Source organism: Pleuronectes platessa, chromosome 16 (assembly GCF_947347685.1).
Source record: "Pleuronectes platessa chromosome 16, fPlePla1.1, whole genome shotgun sequence".
NCBI lineage: Eukaryota > Metazoa > Chordata > Actinopteri > Pleuronectiformes > Pleuronectidae > Pleuronectes > Pleuronectes platessa.
The window spans coordinates 23,217,444-23,241,899 of NC_070641.1; the positions used below are offsets into that span (position 1 = coordinate 23,217,444).

A 24,456-nucleotide genomic window follows, 5' to 3' on the forward strand; every position below is an offset into this window, starting at 1 on the left:
AGCTGTTGTGGCCAAGATGGCGCTCAACCTGACGGAGCCGGAGGTTCCTCTGGACACCGACCGAGCCGGGGACCCGGGGGAATGTGCCCTGCGGCGCTGCAGAGGAAGGCCCCGGCTCACGGACACGGACCGGGCCCAGAGGCGCCTCGAGTCCCGGAAGAAGTACGACGTCCGGAGGGTTTATCTGGGGGAGTCCCACAAGCTGTGGAGCGAGCTCCGCAGGCGGACCCGACTCAGTGACGCGGGGCTGGCGGAGTATCTGATCCTGCTCGACTCCACGTGTGGGGACAAGTACCAGGAGACACACCGCGGGTACGAGCCGCGTGCACACACACCGTGACAGGGAGAGGGAGGGAGAGAGAGAGGAAGAGAGGGAGGTGGAGAGGGGGAGAGAGGATGTAAAGAGATGGAGACAGACAGAGAGAGGGAGAGAAGAGAGAGAGGGGTAAGGGAGAGGAGAGGAGGGAGGGAGGGAGGGAGAGAGGGAGAGAGAGAGAGAGAGGAAGAGAGGGAGGTGGAGAGGGGGAGAGAGGATGTAAAGAGATGGAGACAGACAGAGAGAGGGAGAGAAGAGAGAGAGGGGTAAGGGAGAGGAGAGGAGAGGAGGGAGGGAGGGAGAGAGAGGAAGAGAGGGAGGTGGAGAGGGGGAGAGAGGATGTAAAGAGAGAGAGAGAGAGAGAGAGAGAGGGGGGAGACAGACAGAGAAAGGGAGAGAAAGAAAGAAAGGAGGGGAGGGGGTGAGAGAGGATGTACAAAGAGGGAGTGAGAGAGAGAGAGGATGTACAGAGAGGGAGAAGATGAGAGAGAGAGGATGTACAGAGAGGGAGAAGATGAGAGAGAGAGGATGTACAAAGAGGGAGTGAGAGGGAGAGAGAGAGAGGATGTTCATAGAGGGAGAAGGAGAGAGAGGGAGGGAGAGAGAGAGGGAGACAGAGAGAGGGGGCTGAGAGAGGATGTACAAAGAGGGAGGGAGAGAGAGAGGGAGACAGAGAGAGGGGGCTGAGAGAGGATGTACAAAGAGGGAGAGAGAGAGAGGGTGAGAGAGAGAGGATGTACAGAGAGGGAAAAGGAGAGAGAGAGAGAGGGAGGGAGAGAGAAAGAGAAGGGAGAGGGAAGGAGAGAGAGAGTCAATCACTGCTGCTGCAGGTGACACCATGTTTCCAGCTCTTTGTTTTATCAGTGGCATCGAGCTGCAGCTTCTCTTCTTCTTCTCTTCTTCTACTCGACTCTTTTTAAACAGTGATTCTGACTTTCAGGAAGAAGATTGTTCCAGAAGTCTCAGTGAAACAAAAGAAAGGTGAGTGGAGCCACTCATAGATGTGTGTGTGTGGGGGGGGTTGTTTGACTGAATCAATCAATCAGTCCTTTGCTTTTCTTTGACTCGTCTCTGTTCCTCTAACGTTTGTCCATCAAACATCAACCAGGGATTTGCAATCTAACGTATGGATCTTCTGATTGGTTCAGTTCCTCGTGCTGTTCCTCACTCCTGTGTGCCCTCCCCCTGTTCCCCAGGCAGGAAGCACTGTGTGTCGAGCCTGCAGAGCCTGGTGTGCTGGTACCAGGAGCACTCCCACTCCTGCCCTCACGAGCCACAGCTCAAGACTCTGGAGCTGCAGCCCAACTTCTCCACCGCCGCCGTCTGGCAGTGTGACGCCAACCACTCCTTTGTGCAGTACCTGTTCTCACCACCGAGGGAGGCAAGTGACTCTGAGCACGAGGAGGAGGTGAACGAGGAGGAGGAGGTGAACGAGGAGGAGGAGGAGAACACGACGAGAACAGAGTCGCCCTCGGCTAAATGCGCAGTGAGCAGGAGGAGAAGAAAAGAGACTCTCAAACTGTTCAAAGGTGCAGAATGAAAACTTTATTCTTTGTCTCATTAATGTGTTGTTGTTGTTGTTGTTGTTTCTATATGATCAACACATTATTGTCACTGTTTTCTTTAGATGTGGGAGAAAACGAGGATGTTTCTGAGGAACAACAAACATACATGTGCCCGACCGAAGAGACTGATTCTCTGAACCACCAGCCCAGACTCGAGGCGTCTTCCAAGGATGTCCCACTGATGGAACAGCCTGTGTGGGAGATGGAGATGGAGGAACAGCCGGGGTCCCCCCCTGCAGAGTTTGTCTCGATCTCCTCAGAAGAGGAGGCCGAGGATCTGAGGCAAAGCAGAGACGGAGAGGAAGGAGAGAAACTCATAGAAGAAGAGATCAGGACTGTACCACATAATTATAAACCGGAGAAGACGGACGAGGACTCTGTGATGTCTCAGGGCTTGAGCAGCCCTGTGGAGCTGTCCGTCCAATCAGGTCCTTCCGTGCAGGTCCAGGAGCAGAGTGACCTGTTCCCCCCCCACCCTCTGGTGACCAGCTGTGAGGTCCCCGACCAGAGGACGGCTCTGGACGGCTCCCAGGTCTGTGATTCAGTGTTTAGCAGAGAGAGGTCGACGAGGTGAACGCTCTGGAATGTGCTTCTACTTCCTTCAAAAAGTTTAAATGGTTTTTCCCTTTTTTTATTTGTCAACCCCCCCCCCCAGTTAATTATAATCACTGGGCCCAGCTACGAGGCCCTGGCGTCAGAGGGCATCCAGCTCAGCATGGGCGGAGGAACCGTGGAGGAGGTCACCTGCACGGTCATCGGGGGCGTCACTTACAACCAGGTGTGCTCCTGTGACTCAAAACTCACCACAGCAGAGGACGAGGACTCCATGACAGGTGCGCTACACCTGGGGGCAGGGCGCTAGGCTGTGAATGTCATGTCTCCCTTCTAAATGTAATGTCTCCAGGTGAAAGTACCTGTCTAGTACACGGGTCTACTTCTACTTCCTCACTGTGTAAGAATCCTGTATTCATAGACTCTGTCCCCGGCTCCCTTTGACTTAATGTGATGTTGTTAATTACAGTAAAAAGCCATCAGTTCATAAGTCAGGGGACATTGTAGAGACAGACGATATCTGCATATTGTAATGTCATATTTGTTTCCACGGTTCTTCTTCAGGTCTGAGTGACAAACAGCTGCTGCAGCCGGCGGACGCTCTGGAACTCAGTGGTGACAGAGAGCGTCAGAGGAATCTGAGCAGGTTTGTGATGTGTACACTCTACACAGTGGAATCCAGAGCAGCTTGACTCTGGTAGATTGAGGATGTGAGGGACGAGGACGACTGCAGTTGTTGTCTTCTTGTCCCAGTGAGCTTCACGGTGTCTTTGTCTTTGCAGCGTCCGGTCAAAGAGGAACAGACGAGGCCCGGTCATCGAGGCCGACGGGATGCTCAAGATGTTCCACTGCCCGTACGAGGGCTGCAGTCAGGTCTACGTGGCCATCAGCAGCTTCCAGGTACCAGCTCCACTTCCTGCTTCCTGTGTCAGTTTGTGTAGCTGAAGATTCAAATCATCCTTTTGTTTCACTCGCTGTAGAATCACGTGAACCTGGTGCACAGGAAGGGGAGGACCAAGGTTTGCCCTCATCCAGGCTGTGGGAAGAAGTTCTACCTGTCCAACCACCTGCATCGCCACATGATCATCCACTCAGGTGGGCCGGCCGTTCAAATCTCAGAATCTGTAAACGCTTCTTTACAAACCTCCCGAGTGTAACTGGATCTTTTTGAACAGGGGTGAGAGACTTTATCTGTGAGACGTGTGGGAAATCCTTTAAGAGAAAGAATCACCTGGAGGTTCACCGGCGCACGCACACGGGAGAAACGCCGCTTCAGTGAGTACAACAGTTTTATTGATGCACTGACCAGAACCAGGATTTTGGACAAATGTCAAACATCTATAAATATATTGCTCATAATCACGTCGATCTTCTCTGTTCCTTCCATCTCGTCTCCTCACCCTCGCCACCTGTCAGATGTGAGATCTGCGGATACCAGTGTCGCCAGCGTGCGTCCCTGAACTGGCACATGAAGAAACACACTCCAGAGGCTCACTACAACTTCACCTGTGAGTTCTGTGACAAGAGGTTCGAGAAGCTGGACAGTGTCAAGTTCCACAAGCTGAAGAGCCACCCTGACAAGCAGGCCACCTGAGGCGCTGGAGCAGGCGCCGCTGACAAGGAGCTGAGCAGGAACAGGTTCTCCCCTCACGAGCTGAAGGACGACTCCCAGTGAGGACAGACGCGTTCCTCATGGTTGTGTTGTGTCTCTAGTCCAGGACGTCCAGGAATCGCCCGTGGACACACAAGACAGTGGACGAGCCGCTCGGACTGCTGTGCAGGAAACAGCAAGAGAGATTAAAATCTTAATCCACTGTTGATAACTGACCATCTGAAGCTCTTTCCTGAATAATGATCATCCAATCTGAGTTACTCAACCGTGACTGGGCTCGGCAGCTCGGTCAAGCGTTGGGTTTCTCTTCATCCTGACGGGAACGACTGTGTTGAGGCAGAAGCCGCAGATTTTAATTTGAAAAGACGTTAACTCTGCTGCAGATTTTATTTTGAAAAGGATTTAACTCTGCTGAGGATACGCCCGGCGTCCACACTTCTGTGAAGAGGAAACTCTGCTGGTACCGTTTTGATTTTAAAAGTCTTGACGTCAGAACCAGTTTGGAAACGATGACGTGGACGCTCACAGCCGGTTGCTGATTGGATCTTTACGGTCACAACGTGGCCTTCGCTGATTCGTCAGGCTCCCGTCACATGACCCCCTTCTGAAAGAAAGACCACCGGAGACCAGAGGACAACACAACGTGGAGAATCAATTACAAGTGTTACTGACCCTGTGGTCTTTATCTACACTGATACAGCTGTTCACATGTATTGTTTGAGTGAACTGACACTAACAACCGAATGCTTCTCTGTGCACACGCATGATGATCCAGTTAGAAACAGTTTGGGCTAATTTTTTTTGCACCTTTTACCGAAACTAAAAAATCTAAAGATTTAAGGAAAGAATTCAATCGGGTGTTTGTTTGCTACAGACATTAGCATGCTACAACGCAAGCTAAAGACGTTAGCATGGCTGGCTAACCAGTTAAAGGGCATTGGCAATTTCTACGTTGTTGTGGGTTTACCGACACATCCACCGTTTAAAAGTTAGTTACTGTTTTTATGGAGCTGGTCTGATATCAGTTTGGCAGCATGAGCTACTCTGCCCTGCTCCTTCCTGGACAACAAAGCCTGATCTTATCGGAGGTGGCATTACGTTCTTTAAACACGATGGTTAACGGTTTAAATCCTCCTTATGAAGCCATTTTCTTTCCATGACACTAACGTGGAGCGAAGTCACGTTGGAACAAAGCAACATTCTAATCTGACATATTTCCTTTATCAGACTTTAAACACTAGAAGCTCTCAGCTGCGATACAGGATTATTTAAACAGTTTATTTGTTCCCACGTTTACACATGAGGCTTTTTGCCTGGGACTTGCTGCTTTACCCTTCTTGTGGCCTTTTGGTAAAACACAGTTTCAGCTGCGTGTGGAGCTGATATGACTTGGCTGGCTGATTGTATGTTCTTCCCGTGTTAACGTGGCTTTTCTCCAGCTTCGTCCCACAGTCTGAAGACATGTTTGGTTGAGACTCTGAATTGACAGACAGAAGGACGGACTGATGACATCTTGACAGGACCGTGAACACCTCAGTAGAATCGATGGTCACCAGCTTGGATGAGGAACCGTCTCTTTTCTACCTCTGTCTGAAATCATCATCCACTGATTCCAAGATGATTTAACGTTTAACAGTGAATATTATTTCCGTTTAAGGAAAAAACAATCGTAGACCTTGAAAACCAGTAGAATGGTCCTTTAGCGATAAAGCTTGATTTAAATATGAATGCTCGAACCTTTAATACACGATGACAGATTATTAGTGGGTGAAGATCTCACTACTCACCGTGTGTGTGTGTGTGTGTGTGTTGAATACATTTAACACACACACTTGTGCTCGTAGTGACACAGATGTCGGCTCTTTCATTTCAGTCACTCAAATGTGAGCATCTGTTGTGTGGGACATGTTTCTCCATCTTGCATCTCGGGCCTGAGTCACAGGAGCAGGAGATGAATCCTGTAACTTTCATGTGATCATCTCTCAGGAAGATTCACCTCTTGTGTCCCGTCTGTCAGCTCCTCACTAAACTCACTCACCCTGATGAATCACTAAAATATATGAAAATGACTCATTTGCATTCTGTCTTTTTTTCCTCTGATTTCTGTTTGTGTGACACGAGGGCGTTTTAATATGCAAAGTCTCTTACATCATGCTCTCCTCTGTGTTTGTGCGAGCTGGTGATTAAGTGTGTGTGGGGGGGGGGGGTGTAGGAAGTAAGAAAAGGCCTGAGAAGCAGCGTCGTGACACCTCGTCACTGAATGACTTCAGAGAACAGGTCACTCAGCTGAGTGCTGCTTTCTGCTTGTGTCAATCCTTTAGTTTGCAGCTAATTCATGATAAAGAGCTAAGTTTGGTATTTTAAAGGTTTAATGTTTTAATTATTTATACATTTCCCTCACACACACTAATTCTACAGCTGTTCTTAACAGCTTCTTCAAAATGTCACATCTCTATTGTGATGTAGTGAGTGATCTTTAGATTATTCTACAGTAAATCATCTATTCTCACTCTGTCGGCCATCCGTCCCCCTCAGGGTTGTGACACTCAGAGTAAACTCATATTCATGAATCACAATTTGCCTCGTTGGGATTAACAAGGTCGACTAGAGTGAGGAGAAGCTTCAGAGGGAAAATGTAACTGTAGAAACCTCAGAGAACATCAACAGAACTGCAATATTTACACTATTGGTGAGAAAAGACTGTCAAACAAATAGTAAATGTAAATGTCTGACAGATTTATTCATAAAGCACATTTCATTTGGCAGATTCAAGGTGTTGAACTGAGACAAAATGAAAAGAAATCTATAATCAGAAAGTTCAGAACATTTCCAAACACAATAAAAGGGGTTAAAAAGAATAGAATAGAAAAGGTAAAGAGGTCAAACAAAGCACTATCAGAGTAACGTGTGCAGCTCTGCAAGGACACATTGAAATGAGCTGGAGTCTTGTTTGTTATGGTAATGATATGAGTCCACACTCGGCTGTGGTTTGTGCAAACCAGAAGCTTCACACACCAGCAAGGCAAACACGTCCCTTTGTCTCGCTGTGTTTCCTGTAGAGAAACACACTGTGCCAGTAAAGCTCCACTGGTTCCTCTTGGTTCAGTGACAGAATCACTAATGTGTTTGTTTTTCAAAGCGACAGAAACTGCCACAGTTGTGTCATTAATATTTTTTTTAAAAGCTCGGGTCAGAGTCCAAATTAATCCTGAGGCTCCTGACCTTTTATGTTTTTTGTATATTCTGTATTTCTTATCGCCCTCGGCAGGAGAATTTGATGATTCACCTGCAGGTTTAAATTATTTTTGGAAAATAGCAATTAATAAAAGAGGAAGGTTCTTGGTTTGAATCCAGGTCTTTCTGTGTGGCATCAGGGTGACGTGAGTGTGAACGGTTGTGTGTCTTTGTGCGTCGTCCCTGTGATACGCTGGTGAACCACACCTCTACACCCGCCAAGGAGAAGTGGTAAAGATGATGGGTGGATGAAGGGAGGGCTGGAATGTGATGTCATCCATTACTAATGTTAAAAAAATATAAATTTATGCTTTATTGGGTTCATTTATCAGTGGTCCTAACACTGATCCCTGTGGAACCCCAGAGAAAATGAAATACCCATAGAGATAGAGCATCTAGAAATATTGCATTTGCTTTTATTTATTTTATACATGTACTGTTTCTTTTATTGCTTTAGTCATGTTTACTACTTTTTCACCAACTTGGCCATTGTTGTGTTTCTCATATCTATACACAACTTTCTACATGATGCTGTGGAGGAAAAATAACCTGTAGCTTTGAGATTTTGCTGTAAATACAGATTGATTAATTTTTCATATTTCCTATTAGCAAAGCGGAGGCTTACAGGTGAGTTCTCTCTCTCTCTCTCTCTCCTCCCTCCCTCCCTCAGGAGGCTAGCAGCCTGACTCCATGGTGATGTGTGTTATTACTCAGCCGATTCAGAGACGCCCACCTGCTCCCTCCTCCCCCCCCACCCCCCAGTACTTATAACCAGACCTGACTCTTGAAATAACATCAGAAAGCAGATCAGAAAGTCACCAAGAGGCTCGTTGGAGTGATCGAGGCACAGGAAGTGTCACACAGACACACACACAGCACATTGTGGGTCATTCTCCGAGGACAGAAGAACAACACACTCCTGTGCTCCTGTTCTCCCACCGTCCGTCTGCCGCCTCCATCACCTCCGTGAAGGTTCAGACTCTGGAACCTGAGATTTCTCCTGTGGAAGGTGAGCTCAACATCATCTCACTGGGTTCTTAACTTGTTCTGTTGCTTCTTCTTCTTCTTCTTCTTCCTGTGAGATGTCTGGTTCTTTTCTAAGAGCCGTACCAACGCAGGCAGGATCCTTCCAACAATGATCCTTTGTCTCCTGAGACCTGCCTGCAATTATTCCCCTCAATGGCGTCCTTTGAGATTTGCCTGTGCCTGTGTTTTGAGATGGAAGCTGGACGTTCAGGGAGAGAGCAGCGTCGATCTAACACCCACGAATACAAACCACGGATCCGCTGACACATCTCACACATGCTCAGTGTCGAGTGTGTCGCTCTGCAGATAGAGCAGCTCCTTTCTCTTCACATGTGCTGCAGGACAGGATCAAAAAGACAAGTCCTCGTGCTTTCAGTCATCACTGGGTGCTTTTTGAGATTTGCATGTGAGTCGGGCTCGTTAATACATCACCAGCCTCTCTCCTCAGAGTCCGAGTGCAATCATTGACCAGGAGGAGGAGGAGGAGGAGGAGGAGGGAGACGCTCGGAGGAGTGAAGGGAGAGAGGGAGTTTGAGGGAGTCAAGGCGACCGCTCGTGTCTCCAGGATCCTAAATGTATGATTAACAGCTTCCAGCTTCACTTCCTGTTCTCTGGGTCAATGAGACATGTTTGAGGAGGATGTTGGAGAATATGAATATGAACCAGATATGCTGGGATGTATTGGTTTCAGACCAGCCTGTTGCTGTGGACAATGGGAACCTGCTCTGTCTTTGTGGCTGGGGATGACAATATGGGCACAAAGAGCACACAAAGACCACTGTTCCCCTCCTGGGAGGCCAACACGCACACACACACAGACACACACACACACACACACACACACACACACACACACACACACACACACATTTGGAAGTGACAACCTTGAAGTGTCAGTGGAACAGTGAGGCTGTAAAAGGAGGAGGTGGGAGGAGAGGCTGTTATTTCTGCTCCTGTGTTTGATGAGTCAAGTCGATGAAGAGAGATGTCGTGGATTTGTGTGAACACACGTCAGCTCCTGGGTTGTGTTGTCAAGATGTGTTCTCAATTTCTTCTCAGCCAGGAAACATGTTCTTTGGAATAATCTAACGTAACCCATTTGTTTTACACTTCTGCTTTTATACGTGAAAGAACAAGACAAGAGGAATGTCCTAGATATGTTTTTAAATATTTAAATGTGTCATATATCACGTTTCTGCCACTTCACGTCCTCCCAAAGTTTAAATGACAACTCAAACACATTCTCATTAATCTTCCACATACTGTAACTTCTTATCTATAAGAGTTTAACCTTTGTTTTAACTTGTTCACCTGTGCACAACAGAACGAGGCCCGAGGGCTCTACCAGGGAATCGTTTGTGATGGAGAAGTTGGCTGACCACAGAATTTTCCATGCAAATACACACACACTGTATCTTTGTTGCTTTCACACACTGCTCTTCGACTCCGGAATCCTTCCACCATGACAGTTTCCTACTCTAGGATCCTGGAATTTTGGATGAAGCTACAGTTCCACATCCGTCCTGTTCTGTTCCTCTGATCGTTTGCTGCTCTATCGCAGTTGTTTGCGTCTCCACTCAATCCGTCAATGACAAACTAAACAAAGCCGTTAGCCTCGGCCCCTGTGAGGTCACACGTGTGGAGTGGACGTGGATATTAAAGCTGCTGTGTCCGCTGAGTGTTTGAGGGAGATAAGTTATTAAAGCTTTCAAAGGGCTAAAGGGTGAGGAGCTGGGAAAGAGGCAGGTGTTTCCCCCACCCCCCCACCCCCCTTCCACACCCCCCCGTCACGGTGACCGAGCGAGGGACAACCCCACTGTTAGTCTGTCACCTGACTGACGGAGTGAGAAGCACGAGGATTCACGACGGCAGCAGGTGATCATCAGGGAGTTTGACTGATCGTGTCCTTTTCATGTTTTGTCTCCGGCTGCAGGTTCAAGACCGAGACGTGAAAATGGGATGTTTCGAATTCCTCAAGGTCACGATGTTCGTGTTCAACGGCATCATCTTCGTAAGTTCCGGTGTTTGACGAGAAATTTTTTCAAATGTTGTCACAAGCAAGTGTTAAGAAAAGAGGACACGGAAAGAAAGTGTGATTCAGAAAGGAAACTTCTGCAAAGTTCAGAAGCGTCCTCATGAAACCGCTTTAAATTCACTAGATCCCCATTTTAACTACACTCATAAATATCAGTCCCATAAATATGCATCGATCAAATCAATCACAATTTATATATATGTAAGTTTATTCCATTTATTGACCAAACAAAACAATTAAATATCTCAACACAAAATCTCAAATCTTGAATTAAAAGGAGCAGAAAGAATAATCTTATATATTCTTCCTCCTCTTTCACGAGACACTAATTAAGAACTAATTACTGAATGTTTGTAAACGTCTTATCTCCCCAATAATCTGAATCTGCACCAAAATGTTATGAGTTCTTAATTAACCCCTTCTGCATCCTTCCAACATGTTTAGTGATAATCTGTCCAGGAGTTAATCCATAATCCTGTTTACAAACAAACAAACAGATGAGAACATAACTTCCTTGTGAAGTATCTAAAGGACATAAACATGAAAACACGTCCCCTGCATGTCCACATGAGTTTCTACAAGTCCTGCTCCCGTGACCTTCACATGTAAAACCCCCCTCGACCTCCACTGACCCCGGTGCTTCTCCTCCTCTCCACCATCAGCTGGCGGGCGCTGCCATCCTGGGCGTGGGCATCTGGGTGAAGGTGGACAGCGGCTCCGTCCTCGGCTTCCTGGGGAAGATTGAGGACGCGCCCTCGCAGCTCGGTCAGGTGCTGAACGTGGGCTACCTGCTGATCGCCATCGGGGCGCTGCTGCTCGTCATCGGCTTCCTGGGCTGCTGCGGCGCCATGAAGGAGAGCAAGTGCATGCTGCTGCTGGTAGGTCGCTGAGGAAACCTAGTAAATCTGATTTGATTTGATTGATTTGATTGATTTGATGTTGGGTTTGATCTGGTTCCATTAAACTGGTCGACTCTCTGATCTTCTCCACAGTTCTTTATCATCGTGCTGCTGGTCTTCATCGCGGAGGTGGCAGGAGCAGTGGTGATCTTGGTGTTCAGACCCTTGGTAGGTGACCTTCTGGATGTTAGGTGGAGTGTTGTGACACCTGTGGACCTCGGGAACATGTGTGTGTTGATGTGTGTTTGTGTTTCAGGCGGACGAGCTGCTTCAGAAGCTCAGCACAGCAGCCGTTCAGAACATCAAGAAGGACTATGGGAAGAACCAGGACATCACCGGCCTGTGGAACACGACGATGACCGGGGTGCGTGTCAGATCTTCAGCTACACAACTCTCCTCTCACTTTGTGTAACCGTGACTCTCTCTGTGTCTCCACGCTAGCTGCAGTGTTGTGGATTTCAAAACTCCTCCGACTTTGTGGGTTCTCCGTATTACGTGGATCACGACCAGCAGTTCCCGCCTCAGTGTTGTCCCGACACACCCTCCTCCTGTAACCAGACGAACGCCGACAGTGGAAAGGTACGAACCAGGAACAAGAGAAACGACCACACACACAAAACCCGAGTGAAAGACTCACTCGCTCTGTGCTTCATTGTCCTCAGATAAACCCCGGCTGCTTCCAAAAGATCTGGGATCTGATTAACAGCAACACACTGGTTATTGTGGGAGTGGCCCTGGGGATCGCGGTTCTGGAGGTTTGAGCAGAAACACAATGAAACGACTGTAAATGAAACCGTGTCTCTCTGTTTGTGCACATTATCTCCAACGCTTGTGTGTTGTCTCCTCAGATCTGTGCCATGGTCGTCTCCATGATCCTGTACTGCAGGATCAAGTCCCTGTGCGCCTGACAGGGAGGGAAGAGCTCCGCCCCTTTCCTGCAAAAACCTCTCAGTTCAGTCTGATCACGTGCAATCAGATTAGTGAATGACATCATCCATCATCTGTCCATCATCTGTCCATCATCTGTCAATCATCTGTTGATCATCTATCAATCATCTGTCCTTCATCTGTCCTTCATCTGTCCTTCATCTGTCCTTCATCTGTCCATCATCTGTTCCAGTCCCATCTCATTTCTGCAAGAAACATCAATTTTTTTTACCACATATAAATCTAACACATGCTGTATATAACAAATCTATTTCTACACGACACTATATGAAGCACAGTGCTGCTACAACCGGTAACACACTGCCCGTTAATTAAATGATAACTATAATTCACTGTGTGCGACGCTGTGGAAAGGTGTTGTCGCAGTGCAGCTTGTAAGATAACGACAGAAGTGACACATTATTTGTATGTAAGTTGTGTTGTGAACAATTTTGGAATAAAGTGCAGATCATTTGTAGAAGCTGGTGTGAGTTCTTGTGTCGGTTTGCATAGAGATGTGCGACATTTCCCACAGTTTGAGTGAGAAGGTGAAAATAAACATTGTGTTAAGCAAACAAGCACTCAAACTGTTTATCTGAAGAAGAATCAAGATGATTGTTACCGTTTATTTAATTTGATAAAAAATGATTTGTTTGATTTGGAGAACTGTTTATACATATATGTATTTTATTATTATTAATATTATTATTATTTTATTACTCCCATTGGATGTTTTAGTTCAAACTCAAGACCTCAAATTTACCCAAGGAAAGGGGCTGATATGCATGTGACAGATTATAATTAATACTGTGAATAAACATTGAGTCATTTGTTATTCAGTACATACCCATAATGCATCAGCAGAGGGGATGTGGCTGGTTCCAGTCTCCTGATGGACAGTGGCACAGAAACTGTTATTATTATTAATTAGATTATTATTATTATTGGAAGTTTTTATATATGCAACAAAAAAACAGATTTTGTATCATAACGTCTTGGCAATTAATTTAATATAATCAAATTCAAAACAACTTTATTTGTTTCCGGAGGACAAACGAGTTCAAATTACAAAAAAAAAACAACAGCAGCGCCACCTGGTGTCTTTGTTGTGCAAACACACGTGAAGTGAGAGACGTGTTGATTCACAGATATTGAGTTTAGAGAATATAATATTTATATATAAAATAAAATGTTTTCATTGATAGTAGCTGTTGATATAGACAAAAGCTATATTATATTATATTAAAAGTAATAGTCATCTATTACATTCATGTATCGCTGATAGATAAGAGCTGTGTGACGTCATTTTCCGGGTTATTATTGTTATAAGTAGTATTAGTTTGAATTCATTTACATAGTTTTTATTAATTTGAATTAATAATTAATAAAATAACTAATTATTATTATTGCTTCTACTTCTGCACATCACACTTCGCCCCTGATCCCATTCTTCAGAGTAAAGGCAGTGTAATATGTGTAATGTGTGTATTTTGTGTTAACGTGTGTTAGTGTGGGCTGTGTGTGAGTACTGTGCATGATGTGTGTGCTTTGTGTGTCCGTTGCAGTGAGTGGTGTCCCAGAGGAGGAGTCAGACTCCATTGCGCTCACACTCCAGCAGCAGCTTCAGTCTCTGACGCGTCTCTGCACTTTAACGGAACTTCGTGAGACTGGATGTCCTCTCTTGTGTCCCGGGGCCGGTTGTGTAGTGTCTGTTTGTGTAGTGTCTCTTTCTGACGTGTCTCTCTGACGTGTTGCTCCTGGATGAGTCCTGGTTCGAGTCCGCGCGCCGCTGAGCTGTGAACAGGTGTCCGGGCAGTGATCATGTCCAGAGAGAAAGGTGCAAATGCTGCAGGAAAGTGAGTAAACACACAACTTGTGTCTCCAGAGGAGCAGGGGACGGTGGGAACTGGTTTTCTGCTGGTTGCCACTGGCAGGTGACTTCAAGCGGCTGCTGGTGGTGGTTGCTGCTCTGATGTTTCAGTTGTGTTGCATGTTTCCAGTGATGTTGAGACTGTCTTCCTCACAACAACAACAACAACACAGGAGGAACACAACTCTACTGAGGACACTTAATTGGATTTGCTCTAATTTCATTAAAACAGCTGTGACATTCATTTAAAACTCAGAGACGCATTAATCCTGCAGTTTAGTTCCAGTTTCAAGTTTTAATTTCTCACGTGCAAGTTAACAAAGAGTCCACCAGTTCAATGGAAGGAAGTTAAATTAAAATAAAAGTTAGAAAGACAAAACTAAACCTAAATACTGTTCAAGGTGCAGTGAGACCTTCGTTGCAAATGAAGTAACAACTTTAACAGCAGGGAGTGTGTGTGAATAGTTGTCGTACTTGTGTGTGTGAATAGTTGTTGTACATGTGTGTGTTTAGCAGTTTAAAGCGTCTGTTCTTCATGTCTCTGCTCCAGATCCTCACCCATGACCCTGAAGGAGTCCCTGGACGAGTGCATGGAGGCTCTGGACCTCTTCCTCAACAACCACTTCAACGAGAGCCTGGAGATGCTGAAGCCCAGGTAACAGGGAGCCTCCCCAGGGTCTGACCCCCCCCCCCCCCCTCCCCCTCCTGCTACACACTGTGGTGTCACTGAATTCTGCCCAGTCATTGTGGCGTCCCTGTAGCATGATGTCATCAGTATTTGGCTTCCGTGCTTCAGTGGTGTGCTTCCTGTCAGCTGAGGGTAGAAGTCGAGCTTCAGTCCTCCAGGATATTAAGTGTTTGCTGAAGCTGACGCCCAAGGTGCTGACAGCTCTGCAGAATAAACAGTGTGCTCAGGAGAGAGAGAGAGAGAGAGAGAGAGAGAGAGAGAGAGAGAGACTGTGGAGGAGGATAAAACCAGCGAGGTGTTTCCTCTTATCTCCTCCCAGCAGGAAAATGTGTTGGTATCCCAGTATCTGTGTGTGTTTGCTCCCAGTGTGATGTGCACGGTGTTGATCATGTGTGTGTTTCCTGTGCAGAGTGAACGACAGCATGTACCACGCTCTCATCTACGCCACGGTGCTGGAGATGCAGGCCATGATGACGTTCCAGCACGATGACATCACCAACGCCGGCCTCACCATGAAGAGTGCCCAGGAGGTCTGTCAGAGGTCAGGAGGTCAAATTAGAATTCAAAACATGCATCTTTTATTATAACTCATGAATTTCCATGCTGGTCTCTAATCACACGAGCCATTTGACTGCGTGGTCACGTGAGCAGCAGCTGATGATAGAGACACTGGACACTGGTGTCTCGTCCTGTGTCACAGACATGAGAGTTATAGTTTGATGCTGAAATATCGTTTGACGTTTCAGGTTCCGACGGAAATCCAAGTCGGACGGAGACTCGCTCACTGAAGGTAAACGGCTCGGACGTCTCAGAAAATCCTCTCAATAGAAAGATTGACCCGAGGATGATATGTAGGCTCCACACGACTGAGGGGATATTTCAGTTTTTTAAAATATAATCTACAGTATCTCGAAAGGTCAAAAGGTCAATGATAACTGGATGGTGTCTGCTCGCTAACATTCTGCACAGATATAAACTTTATACACGAGCTAAAGGAAACATCAGAAGAAAATGTCATGACTATCCATTCATTAGTTCACGGACTGGTACCACCGTCCCTAGATGGCGCTAGTGTGGCAGATAATAAGCAGGACGATGGTGGGAAAAGCTAATGAAGGCCAATGAAGAAGATTGATTGGTTGATTGGTTGGTTGATTGATTGATTGATTGGTTGATTGGTTGGTTGGTTGGTTGGTTGATTGATTGATTGATTGGTTGATTGATTGATTGGCTGGGTGGCTTCTTCTCGTTCTTCTTTCCATTGAGATTCACAAATAAAACCCTTTCCTCACTTGATGCCTGTTTGAGCAGATGATAGATTTATTTGTTAGATGATTGACAGGATGACTTCTGCTGCAGATGTGGTTTTAAGATAAAGCTTCATTATTTTTCTTCTGAATCAAATGTGACACTATTGGGTAGAAGACGAAAGGAAAAGAGAAGAAGATCAAGTCGGGTTATTGCAACATCTGAATGTTTAGGATGTATTGCTTGGTGACTATGATTGTTAATTATCTGCGTGTCTGCGTGTGTGTGTGTGTGTTTGTGTGTTTGCAGTGCAGCTTCACGCAGAAGTGTGTTACGCAGAGTGTCAACTCCAAAGAGCTGCTCTCACCTTCCTGCAGGTACAGCACCACACTCCACCGTCCAGATGTTCACTTCAAATGACGACGTGTGTTGTTGTTTTTTCATCAGAACATCATAATGTTCGACTTCATGTCTTTGGCAGGATGAGGACATGGTGAGTTTCATCAAAGGAGGGATCAAAGTCCGAAACAGCTACTTGATTTACAAGTAAGTAAAAAGAGAACTGAGCATGTGAAGCTGCTGCCTCCTCCATGTTAGTGCACGGAGCAAACTAAAGGCTTGATTCCTGGCTGTGTGAGGGGGCGGGGGGGGGGGGGGGGCAACAGGACTCACACAGTATTGGTTCATGATGCTGACCTGTGTTGTGTGTCTCCATCCAGAGAACTAAACGAATCCATTCAAGCCAACAACTGCCTCAAAGGACCCAGCCACCTGCACCTAGCGGGGGGGATATCGTTTGGAGTCGGGGCTTTCAACCTGGTAACAAAACTCCTTTAATCTCTAAAGACGACGAGTCGACCACGCGTCACGTTCGATTCCCTGTTGGTTCACCGATGTTCACCCGGTTCCCCCTCATCCACAGACACTCTCCCTGTTTCCTCCACGGATTCTCAGGCTCCTGAAGTTCGCCGGCTTCTCAGGAGACAAGGTAATGATGGAGATTCCTCTTCCTCATCGTGCTCATTAAAGGAACATGTCACGTCCATGATATACACACGTGTGCATGTTCTCTACACGTGTGGTGCTGTTGCAGGAGTATGGTCTGTCCCTGCTGCATGACGGAGCCACGGGGATGAACCTGCGCTCCATGCTGTGTGCTCTGCTGCTGCTCTGCTACCACACCTTCCTCACCTTCATCCTAGGTAGTTCTGTACCGACTCCAGACCTCCTGTGCAGAAACTGTCACTCATCATTCACCACATTCTACGCACTATTCTTCATATATCCTCGTGTAGCGTGTTACATCATATGTTCTGATCCTCTCAGGGACGGGGGAAGGAGAAGTGGCCGAAGCTGAAGGGCTGCTGAAACCGTTTCTCCATCTCTACCCTCAGGTGAGTCGTGATCAAATCATTTAAATGCATCTCTCACTATCTCATCTCATCACACCGACCCTCAGGCAGTGTAAATGTGATCATAACTGCTAGAAACCAAACTACAGGAACAAGATGCAAGTTGTTATGAACCAGAACCACATGTTGTTCCTTTTGTGGGTTTGTGTTGTTCCTCATTCAAACCTCTGTTCTCTTTTCTCCGACACTTGAACCTCTTCTCTTTCTTTTTTCTTTCTCTATCTCAGTTCTTTCTCTCGTTCAGCTCCGCACCCTCATTGCCTTCATGTGTAACTCGCTCCACCTTCCACTCACACGGTGCCTCCTGCTCCATCAATCCTCGAAACCTTCTTCCTAGAATTTAGCCGCACACCTCTGTGTTATCTCTCCGGGCCGCTCCGCTTGACTCAGGCTCTCGTGAATTCATGATCCCTGTTTCCACTCCGCCCTCTGCCCACATACCAGCCCCTCCCTGAGAGCACACTGTGTCTTGGTTAAACACAACTTGCGTGTAATTGTTGTGCAGCAGATCTCTTGTGTTAGATAAGAATTTAACACAGCTAGTGACACATTGAAGAGTGACATTGAATATGTGTGTGCATTGTGCTCTTTCCTCTCTTCTGTCCAGGGAGCAATATTCCTCTTCTTTGCAGGAAGGACTGAAGAAATCAAAGGGAACATTGATGAGGTGTGTTTCAGTAAATGTGTCACTAACATGGATTTAAAGTAAAAGTAAAAGTAAGAGTAAAAGCATCTTGAGTCCCACATGTCACTCTGCTACCTGGTGTTGTTTCACGCTGCTGCCAGGCGGTGGTGCTCTTCGAAGATGGCTGCAAGGCCCAGCAGACGTGGAAGCAGTTCCACCACATGTGCTACTGGGAGCTGATGTGGTGCTTCACCTACAAACGAGCGTGGAAGGTCGCGTACTTCTACGCCGACCTGCTGAGCAAGGAGAGCCGCTGGTCCAAGGTGTGGAGCTGAGGTTCCTCTGTGACTCCTGTCGCAACATCTGGAGACAATGAGTGACTCCTGTCGAACATCTGGAGACAATGAGTGACCCCTGTCCCTGTGCTTCCCTCTGTCAGGCCATGTATGTGTACATGAAGGCTGCGTACCTCAGCATGCTGCCCAACGACGAGTCCAGGCCGTTCGGAGAAGACGAAGTGGAACTCTTCAGGTAAATGACACTTTTCACTTTGTGTCTGAAAGAGACACGAGCTGGAAACTGATCTGAACTTCTCAGTAAATCTAAAAGTACGCACAAACATCAAATATATCATCAGCAATATATGGAGACAATCATTAGTCCGACCCCTGGTAGAACAAAGAGGACATATTTATTATTCTGATCACACACCCTTTCCCGTCCGTTGATTGGTCCAGAACCGGGTCACATGTTCATTTTGACACTAATAACTTTACATACATCATGGGAGGATGCCAGGAGGCCACAACCCCAGAGACAGGAAGATCTGTATCAGTTCCTGGAACATTCTAATCTGATTAATAAATACTGTCTGTCCACATTTATCTTCATTTCTTTCCTCTGTCTTCAGACAAGTTCCCACCTTCAAGCAGAAGATCGCGGGGAAGTCCCCCCCGACGGAGAAGTTTGCGATTCGTAAAGCCAGACGCTACAAGTCGTCGCGCCCAGTCAGGCTACCGGTGCCAGTGCTGGTAAAGTTACACACACACACACACACAGACACAGACACACACACACAAAGGGACCTGTGTTTGACACACAAAGCCTTGCGACATCACTTTCTGCTTCGTTACAGGAGATGATGTACATGTGGAATGGTTTCAGTATGATCAGCAAACGGCAGGAGCTGACGGAGGGCCTGCTGCAGACTTTGATGGAGGCAGAGCGCAGCCTGCAGGAGTCTCCTGGTAATGCAACACATCCTGAACCACAACACAGGAAGCCCCTCCCCCGTCTCTCTGCTTCCTTTAACCAACGCTTCCTCTCGTCTGCAGAAAACGAGTATTCAGTGGACGACCGCTGTCTGATCCACCTGCTGAAAGGTCTGTGTTGGAAGAACCAGGGTCAACTGAGTGCTGCTGAGGAGAGCTTCAAGAAAGTGTGTTCCAGGTGAGCTGCATCGAACACACAATATCCCAGACGTAAACAACACAACAACTCTGAGTACAAAGTTCTGACTTTACAAGTGAGTCATGTGATCTACCTGCTTCCTGTGTGTGTGTGTGCCCAGTGAGAAGAAGATCAGGTTCGACCACTACCTGGTGCCCAACACTGTGGTGGAGCTGAGTCTGCTCTACATAGACCAAGGCAGGAGGGACGAGGCCATCAAGCTGCTGCACAAGGCAAAGTAAGACTCTCCCAGAGACGTCCTGCATCAGAGGAGCAGCAGCAGGACATGTCATTTAAATATATTATAGATATCTCTATTAAGTGATGAGTACGTTTACATTCAGAATAAAAAATCAAACATCTTCCTGTTTACATGTTACAGAGCAGAGTCTGACTCTCACCATTAAGTCAGTTTAATGTACAATGCTCCTGTTTTAACATGTTTACTAACGCTGACACATCGATAGTCATAACAAATGACTGATTGACTTTTGCATATAAAGCAGTGGAGTGACAGCCAATCACAGGAGACACATTCAGGATGTATATTCCTTTAGAGCTGTCCACTTGAGATCAGATCTCAGGACTGATCTTAAAACCACGTCTGAACGGAGCCTCTGTTAGTCATACCTGTACAGACCACTAGAGGTCGCTGTCTGCCTGTTAATGAACAGTACAGAATCCCCTTGGACCCTTTTCTCATCATGTCTTCTTTGCTCTGCAGACAAAACTACAAAGACTACTCGATGGAGTCCCGCACTCAGTTCAGGATCCACGCCTCTCTGGCCAAACTCAAGGCGGATCCGGGTGAAGACGCGGACACTCACCTCTGAGACGACCTCACTCCACGACTTCAAAGGCTCCTCCCACACGAGCTCGTCCACGCCCCTCACTGCTGTCAGCCTCGATTTTCAAGAAGTGAATACTGAAGTATTTAACGTTTACCCACTTTCATAAACTGAATCCTCGGGAGGAGCGGTCCGGTCCGCTCTGGCGTCAGAGATCAACATTTAAAAACCAGGGACCTCGAACTTCTCTGATAAGTTAACGCTTGTATTTTACGGTCAATGTTTTTGTTTACACTAGAAAATTTAAGAACTCTAAAATCTTAATCAACAATTGATTTGATAGTCACTTTCAATATCAAATGTTTTTCATTTCAAGACCTAATAAATTGTATAATAAGTACGTTGTTTAGCACAAGCTGCTGATAATTCTATCACATCGACATACGTTATGTTCATGATATTTCTCACACAACTGTAAACTAATTTAGATATTAGTTAAAAGATTAATATCATCAGCCGGTGTTCTGAGTCACATCAGCAGCTGGAACATCTGGATCAGCGTCTGCACGTCCCAACAACTTTCAAATGTATTCAGTCTGTTTTTAAATCATCAAATAACAGTCCATGACTTTGTATGAGATGTGGAAGACTGAAGTAATTTAATAAATTAAATATTTTAATGTACTAATTGCTGAGTTGTGGCGAAAATGTTTTGTGAGGTCAAAGTGACCTTGACATTTGACCTCTAACTTCCCTCTAAATCCACAGTGTTGTGCATCTTGTAATGTGTATTCCTTAATAACTTTCTAGACCAAAATTCAATCTTCACAGAGATTAATTTATTTCAGTGACAGTTAAATACATCGGTCAAGAATCGAAACAGGGCAAATAAATCCAAACACATATTTATACTGAGGAAAAGAAGATGGAGGAGGTTCTGTGTGATTCAGGTCAAACGTCTGATATCATCAGATGATCAGATGTGTGATATCATCTGACGCCGAACAAGGATCAAACTGTTCTTCACTTTAACGAACGTCCCTCTCGGCCGTGTTGTTCTTTCCTCATCAAACACGCTCAGTTGATCCTGAGACTACGACCCGGCAGCCGGTGATGAGACCGGAGCGGCCGCCTGCTCTTCTTTCTGTCGGCGCTTCATCAGTTTCCTTTGCTTCTTCTCTTCCGCTTCTATCTCCGCGACCATTTCCACGAACTTGGGGCTGCGGGGGTCCAGAGCGTAGCCGAATCGCTCCCTTGCCTGGTTCAGCAGCTTCCCACGCCGATCCTTCTCCTCCTTCAGCCGCTGCTTGGTCTCACGCTTCTCTCTGCGCCAGTCTGTGATCATCTTGGGCATCTTGGCCATGTTGGCTGCGATGACTCGTTCTCTGAGATGGAAACAACAGATTTAGTTTCTGAGGGAAATGATTCAGCAGAAGTTGGATGGATCATGTTTCAGTTCAGAGATTGAAGAATAGTAATAACTTTATACTTTTTCAACTTGTCCCACCATACGGTCAAAATCTGTCTAAAGCTTTTAATATAATAACATCATTTAGATGTTTGAGTTTATTTGGACAAAGTTTTTCAGCTACTTTTTTTACCAAACATTTACCATGAGAGAATCCTGAATATGTTCTACATTTTGACAGGTACGAATGTAATCATCACATTAAGTAGTAAACTATTAATTCCATTCAGACTCTGCAACACACAGAAAGTTTCAGTAAAAGGAAAATGTAGCAAGAAATAAATGAATAGAACCAGAATCCATAACAAAATAAGATAGAAATGGAAATATTATGTACCAAGTCCTACAGACTGCTTGTGTAATCATGTGTAATGTGATGGAATAAAGAAAACATGGACTACCTGGACCTGTCTTCCTCTCACACACACATATGCATGTCATTAGTTTGTGTTGGGACATTTTGATTGGATCCTTTTTCTCGTGTTTAACTTCCCAGTAGATGAGTTGTTTTCTTAGACTTTAGTTTCAAACACAGTGTTGACATACAGCAGGAACTAAAGGGAAATCATCTCCATTTCAATCTGATGTGTATCTGTTACACTGTATTTTCTGTTTTTCATTATATATATTATAATCTATCATTGTGTTTAAGTTAAGTTGTTGAAGTTTGATTTTATAAAAAATTTTATTCATACAGAACTTTCAGGTTCTTTGCACACGGACACTTTGGCTGATGAGTCTATATTTATCTGTTTGCTGCTGTAATATGACAAACAGTGGAGATTAAGATATGATCGTTTATTATCTGAGAGAGAAGCAAACCGACCTGAGGTCAGACATTAGAGGGAGCAGGTAAACTAGCCTGTCCGATAATGGCCGCATGGACCTGACTTACTTGGCCAGTCGCTTCCCGGTCTCCTCCTTCTCCTTCAGCTCGATGCTCCTCAGCATCTCCTCAAGCGGAGGCTGCCACTGCTTCTCCTCCGCGATGATCCCGTCCAGCTGCTCGTGGCTCGGCCACAGCGCCGCGGGGTCGACCCCCGACACGGAGCCGTAGCGGCCGAACAGCTTCCCGTCGTACCGGGCCGTCTTCTGCCACTCCGGGGTCCGCTCGCTGAGCTTGTCCGGGATGTGCGGGTCCCGGAGGTTCAGCCGCAGCGGCTTGGGGTTGTAGGCCGCGGTCTGCTGCACGGTCCCGGACTGACAGCCCGCAGGAACCGGTGCAATCCCCCGGAAAGTCCGACATAACACCGCTGTCCTCCTGCACAACACGGAGGCCGCCATCTTTGATCACCCGAAGGAAGGACCCGGGCAGGAAGTGATAGGTGTCTTCCGCTCTGCCTGTTCAGATCAGCGGGTCCTGCACGTGCACTGGAAACGTCTGAAGTTAAAAGTTCGGTTCTTTAAATATTAAAAGATAAGTCTCAAAGAAATGACACGAAACACCGTGAATTAAAAAAGATAAACTGATCAATTCATATCTGCTTTTTTAATCAAAAAAACTAAACATCGTCCATTTTCTACTTTTCTCTCATTTTCATATTTAAAAGACAAAAGTTTGGACTTTAGCTCCAAAGAGAAAAATAATTGAAACATGTTTCTCTTGTGTTTTAATAGTTGTTTCACTCGTTTTGTGACATTTCATCGACTAAAGATTGATTAAGACATGAATCCTCAGTATGATGGACAGTGGTTCAAACTAATGAACATTTAATTAATTAAAGATACTTAGAGGTGGGAAATGAAGGACAAACATGAGATAAGTATAAATTAATAAAAAAAAAAAAAAAAAAATCAGTTTGCGATGAAAAAGGCAATTCTACTAACATTTACTTTTGTATTTATTTATTCACATATTCATTCATTTCTTTTAAAATAAATACATTATTGTATTTTAACATTTCAAGTTAGCTTATTTATTTCTTTGTTTATTTAATCATTTCTGTATTTCCACAATCATTCATTCCTTTAATTATACACTTCCTCATCCTTTATGAATTATTTGTCGCATTTCTGCGTCCATACGTGAATTAAGTCTTAAATTAGTTTATAGTCAGATTGGCTATAGTCGTGTCATCATCGAATCCACTTTAAGTTGAGAGGAACATAGGATATTACAAACTGTATTATATTATGTTTTTTAATCATTTAATCATGTATATTTAATTATTCAATTCTGCAATACTTATGTCATTTTATATTTTTCTTTCAAACTAGTCGTCTTATTGTACTCTGTATATTTTAATAAGGCTAAATGAAAGTGCCCTCTCTCTTTGTGGCGTATCGGTGTCAGACATTTTTCCATTTTATGTAACTTCATAAGAAATTAACTTCTCCTGGTGAATGAATCACTTTCAGAGCTCCAGTGATTTTTCAGATTAAATGTTTTTCACTGGACGTTAACTTGGACGCGGTTGAGAGCAGGTGGAGCCGAGACTCTTTTAACACCTTCTTTGAACACTCAGGCTCCACTGGTGCAGGGAAATAAACCTTTTGAAAAGAAAAGGATCTTTGTTTTAACCTCCTGAGCTCCGCCTCCTCCTTCCTCCTTCAGCAGCCTCCACCCTCCCTCAACTTTTTATGTTTAATTTCTTTTCAAGCCGGGGACACAGAACAAATGGGGTTGCTCTGGAGTGCCGCACTTCCAGGGACAGATGTCATCGCTTTTTTTTTGTGTCGTGGGAGCGCGCAGAGCTCTCCATCGTCATTAAAGATTTAGGGTTCCCATGGCAGGGGTAGCAC

General features: G+C 45.6%; 4 protein-coding genes across 6 annotated transcripts; 3 read left to right on the top strand and 1 right to left on the bottom strand.

The window, feature by feature from the left end:
• The first annotated feature begins 16 nt into the window (after positions 1-16).
• znf653 (zinc finger protein 653) lies at positions 17-6,114 on the top strand. The gene is made up of 10 exons (XM_053442802.1): positions 17-312; positions 1,257-1,297; positions 1,513-1,845; positions 1,944-2,413; positions 2,537-2,714; positions 2,998-3,079; positions 3,216-3,333; positions 3,414-3,528; positions 3,609-3,708; positions 3,850-6,114. Exons 1-10 carry the CDS (start codon positions 17-19, stop codon positions 4,025-4,027), a joined length of 1,911 nt encoding a protein of 636 aa, XP_053298777.1. The 3' UTR covers positions 4,028-6,114.
• A 1,937-nt stretch (positions 6,115-8,051) lies between these two features.
• tspan34b (tetraspanin 34b) lies at positions 8,052-12,647 on the top strand. The gene is made up of 8 exons (XM_053443269.1): positions 8,052-8,288; positions 10,239-10,316; positions 11,003-11,218; positions 11,333-11,407; positions 11,496-11,603; positions 11,681-11,818; positions 11,902-11,994; positions 12,088-12,647. Exons 2-8 carry the CDS (start codon positions 10,260-10,262, stop codon positions 12,145-12,147), a joined length of 747 nt encoding a protein of 248 aa, XP_053299244.1. The 5' UTR covers positions 8,052-8,288; positions 10,239-10,259; the 3' UTR covers positions 12,148-12,647.
• Positions 12,648-13,672: 1,025 nt separating this feature from the next.
• On the top strand, positions 13,673-20,935 carry zgc:158403 (tetratricopeptide repeat protein 39A). 3 transcript variants are annotated; one of them, XM_053444148.1, is made up of 18 exons: positions 13,673-14,022; positions 14,587-14,691; positions 15,134-15,265; positions 15,471-15,514; positions 16,282-16,349; positions 16,454-16,518; positions 16,692-16,791; positions 16,895-16,960; positions 17,066-17,177; positions 17,299-17,366; positions 17,992-18,051; positions 18,171-18,332; positions 18,449-18,540; positions 18,920-19,040; positions 19,145-19,256; positions 19,344-19,458; positions 19,580-19,696; positions 20,183-20,935. In XM_053444148.1, the coding sequence occupies exons 1-18, from the start codon at positions 13,988-13,990 to the stop codon at positions 20,289-20,291; spliced, it is 1,683 nt and encodes a 560-aa protein (XP_053300123.1). In that variant the 5' UTR covers positions 13,673-13,987; the 3' UTR covers positions 20,292-20,935. The 3 variants fall into 3 exon arrangements, with proteins under 3 accessions (XP_053300123.1, XP_053300124.1, XP_053300125.1); XM_053444149.1 differs by having other exon boundaries at positions 13,674-14,022; positions 17,066-17,174; XM_053444150.1 differs by lacking the exons at positions 13,673-14,022; positions 14,587-14,691 and having other exon boundaries at positions 15,242-15,265; positions 16,287-16,349.
• Positions 20,936-21,063: 128 nt separating this feature from the next.
• Positions 21,064-22,999, bottom strand: gadd45gip1 (growth arrest and DNA-damage-inducible, gamma interacting protein 1). The gene is made up of 2 exons (XM_053444151.1): positions 22,610-22,999; positions 21,064-21,631 (listed from the first exon to the last, which is right to left on the bottom strand). The coding sequence occupies exons 1-2, from the start codon at positions 22,996-22,998 to the stop codon at positions 21,340-21,342; spliced, it is 681 nt and encodes a 226-aa protein (XP_053300126.1). The 5' UTR covers position 22,999; the 3' UTR covers positions 21,064-21,339.
• Positions 23,000-24,456: the final 1,457 nt, after the last annotated feature.

Excerpts from the sequence above, each read along its gene's own strand:
- znf653 (XM_053442802.1), top strand. The coding sequence starts at position 17 with ATGGCGCTCAACCTGACGGAGCCGGAGGTTCCTCTGGACACCGACCGA. Across the intron at positions 2,414-2,536 it reads CGGCTCTGGACGGCTCCCAG|TTAATTATAATCACTGGGCC; the intron begins GTCTGTGATTCA and ends CCCCCCCCCCAG. Across the intron at positions 3,334-3,413 it reads TGGCCATCAGCAGCTTCCAG|AATCACGTGAACCTGGTGCA; the intron begins GTACCAGCTCCA and ends CACTCGCTGTAG.
- tspan34b (XM_053443269.1), top strand. The coding sequence starts at position 10,260 with ATGGGATGTTTCGAATTCCTCAAGGTCACGATGTTCGTGTTCAACGGC. Across the intron at positions 11,408-11,495 it reads TCTTGGTGTTCAGACCCTTG|GCGGACGAGCTGCTTCAGAA; the intron begins GTAGGTGACCTT and ends TTTGTGTTTCAG. Across the intron at positions 11,819-11,901 it reads CGAACGCCGACAGTGGAAAG|ATAAACCCCGGCTGCTTCCA; the intron begins GTACGAACCAGG and ends CATTGTCCTCAG.
- zgc:158403 (XM_053444148.1), top strand. The coding sequence starts at position 13,988 with ATGTCCAGAGAGAAAGGTGCAAATGCTGCAGGAAA. Across the intron at positions 14,023-14,586 it reads GGTGCAAATGCTGCAGGAAA|ATCCTCACCCATGACCCTGA; the intron begins GTGAGTAAACAC and ends TCTCTGCTCCAG. Across the intron at positions 18,052-18,170 it reads TCAAAGGGAACATTGATGAG|GCGGTGGTGCTCTTCGAAGA; the intron begins GTGTGTTTCAGT and ends CGCTGCTGCCAG.
- gadd45gip1 (XM_053444151.1), bottom strand. The coding sequence starts at position 22,998 with ATGGCGGCCTCCGTGTTGTGCAGGAGGACAGCGGTGTTATGTCGGACT. Across the intron at positions 21,632-22,609 it reads ACCGGGAAGCGACTGGCCAA|AGAACGAGTCATCGCAGCCA; the intron begins GTAAGTCAGGTC and ends TTTCCATCTCAG.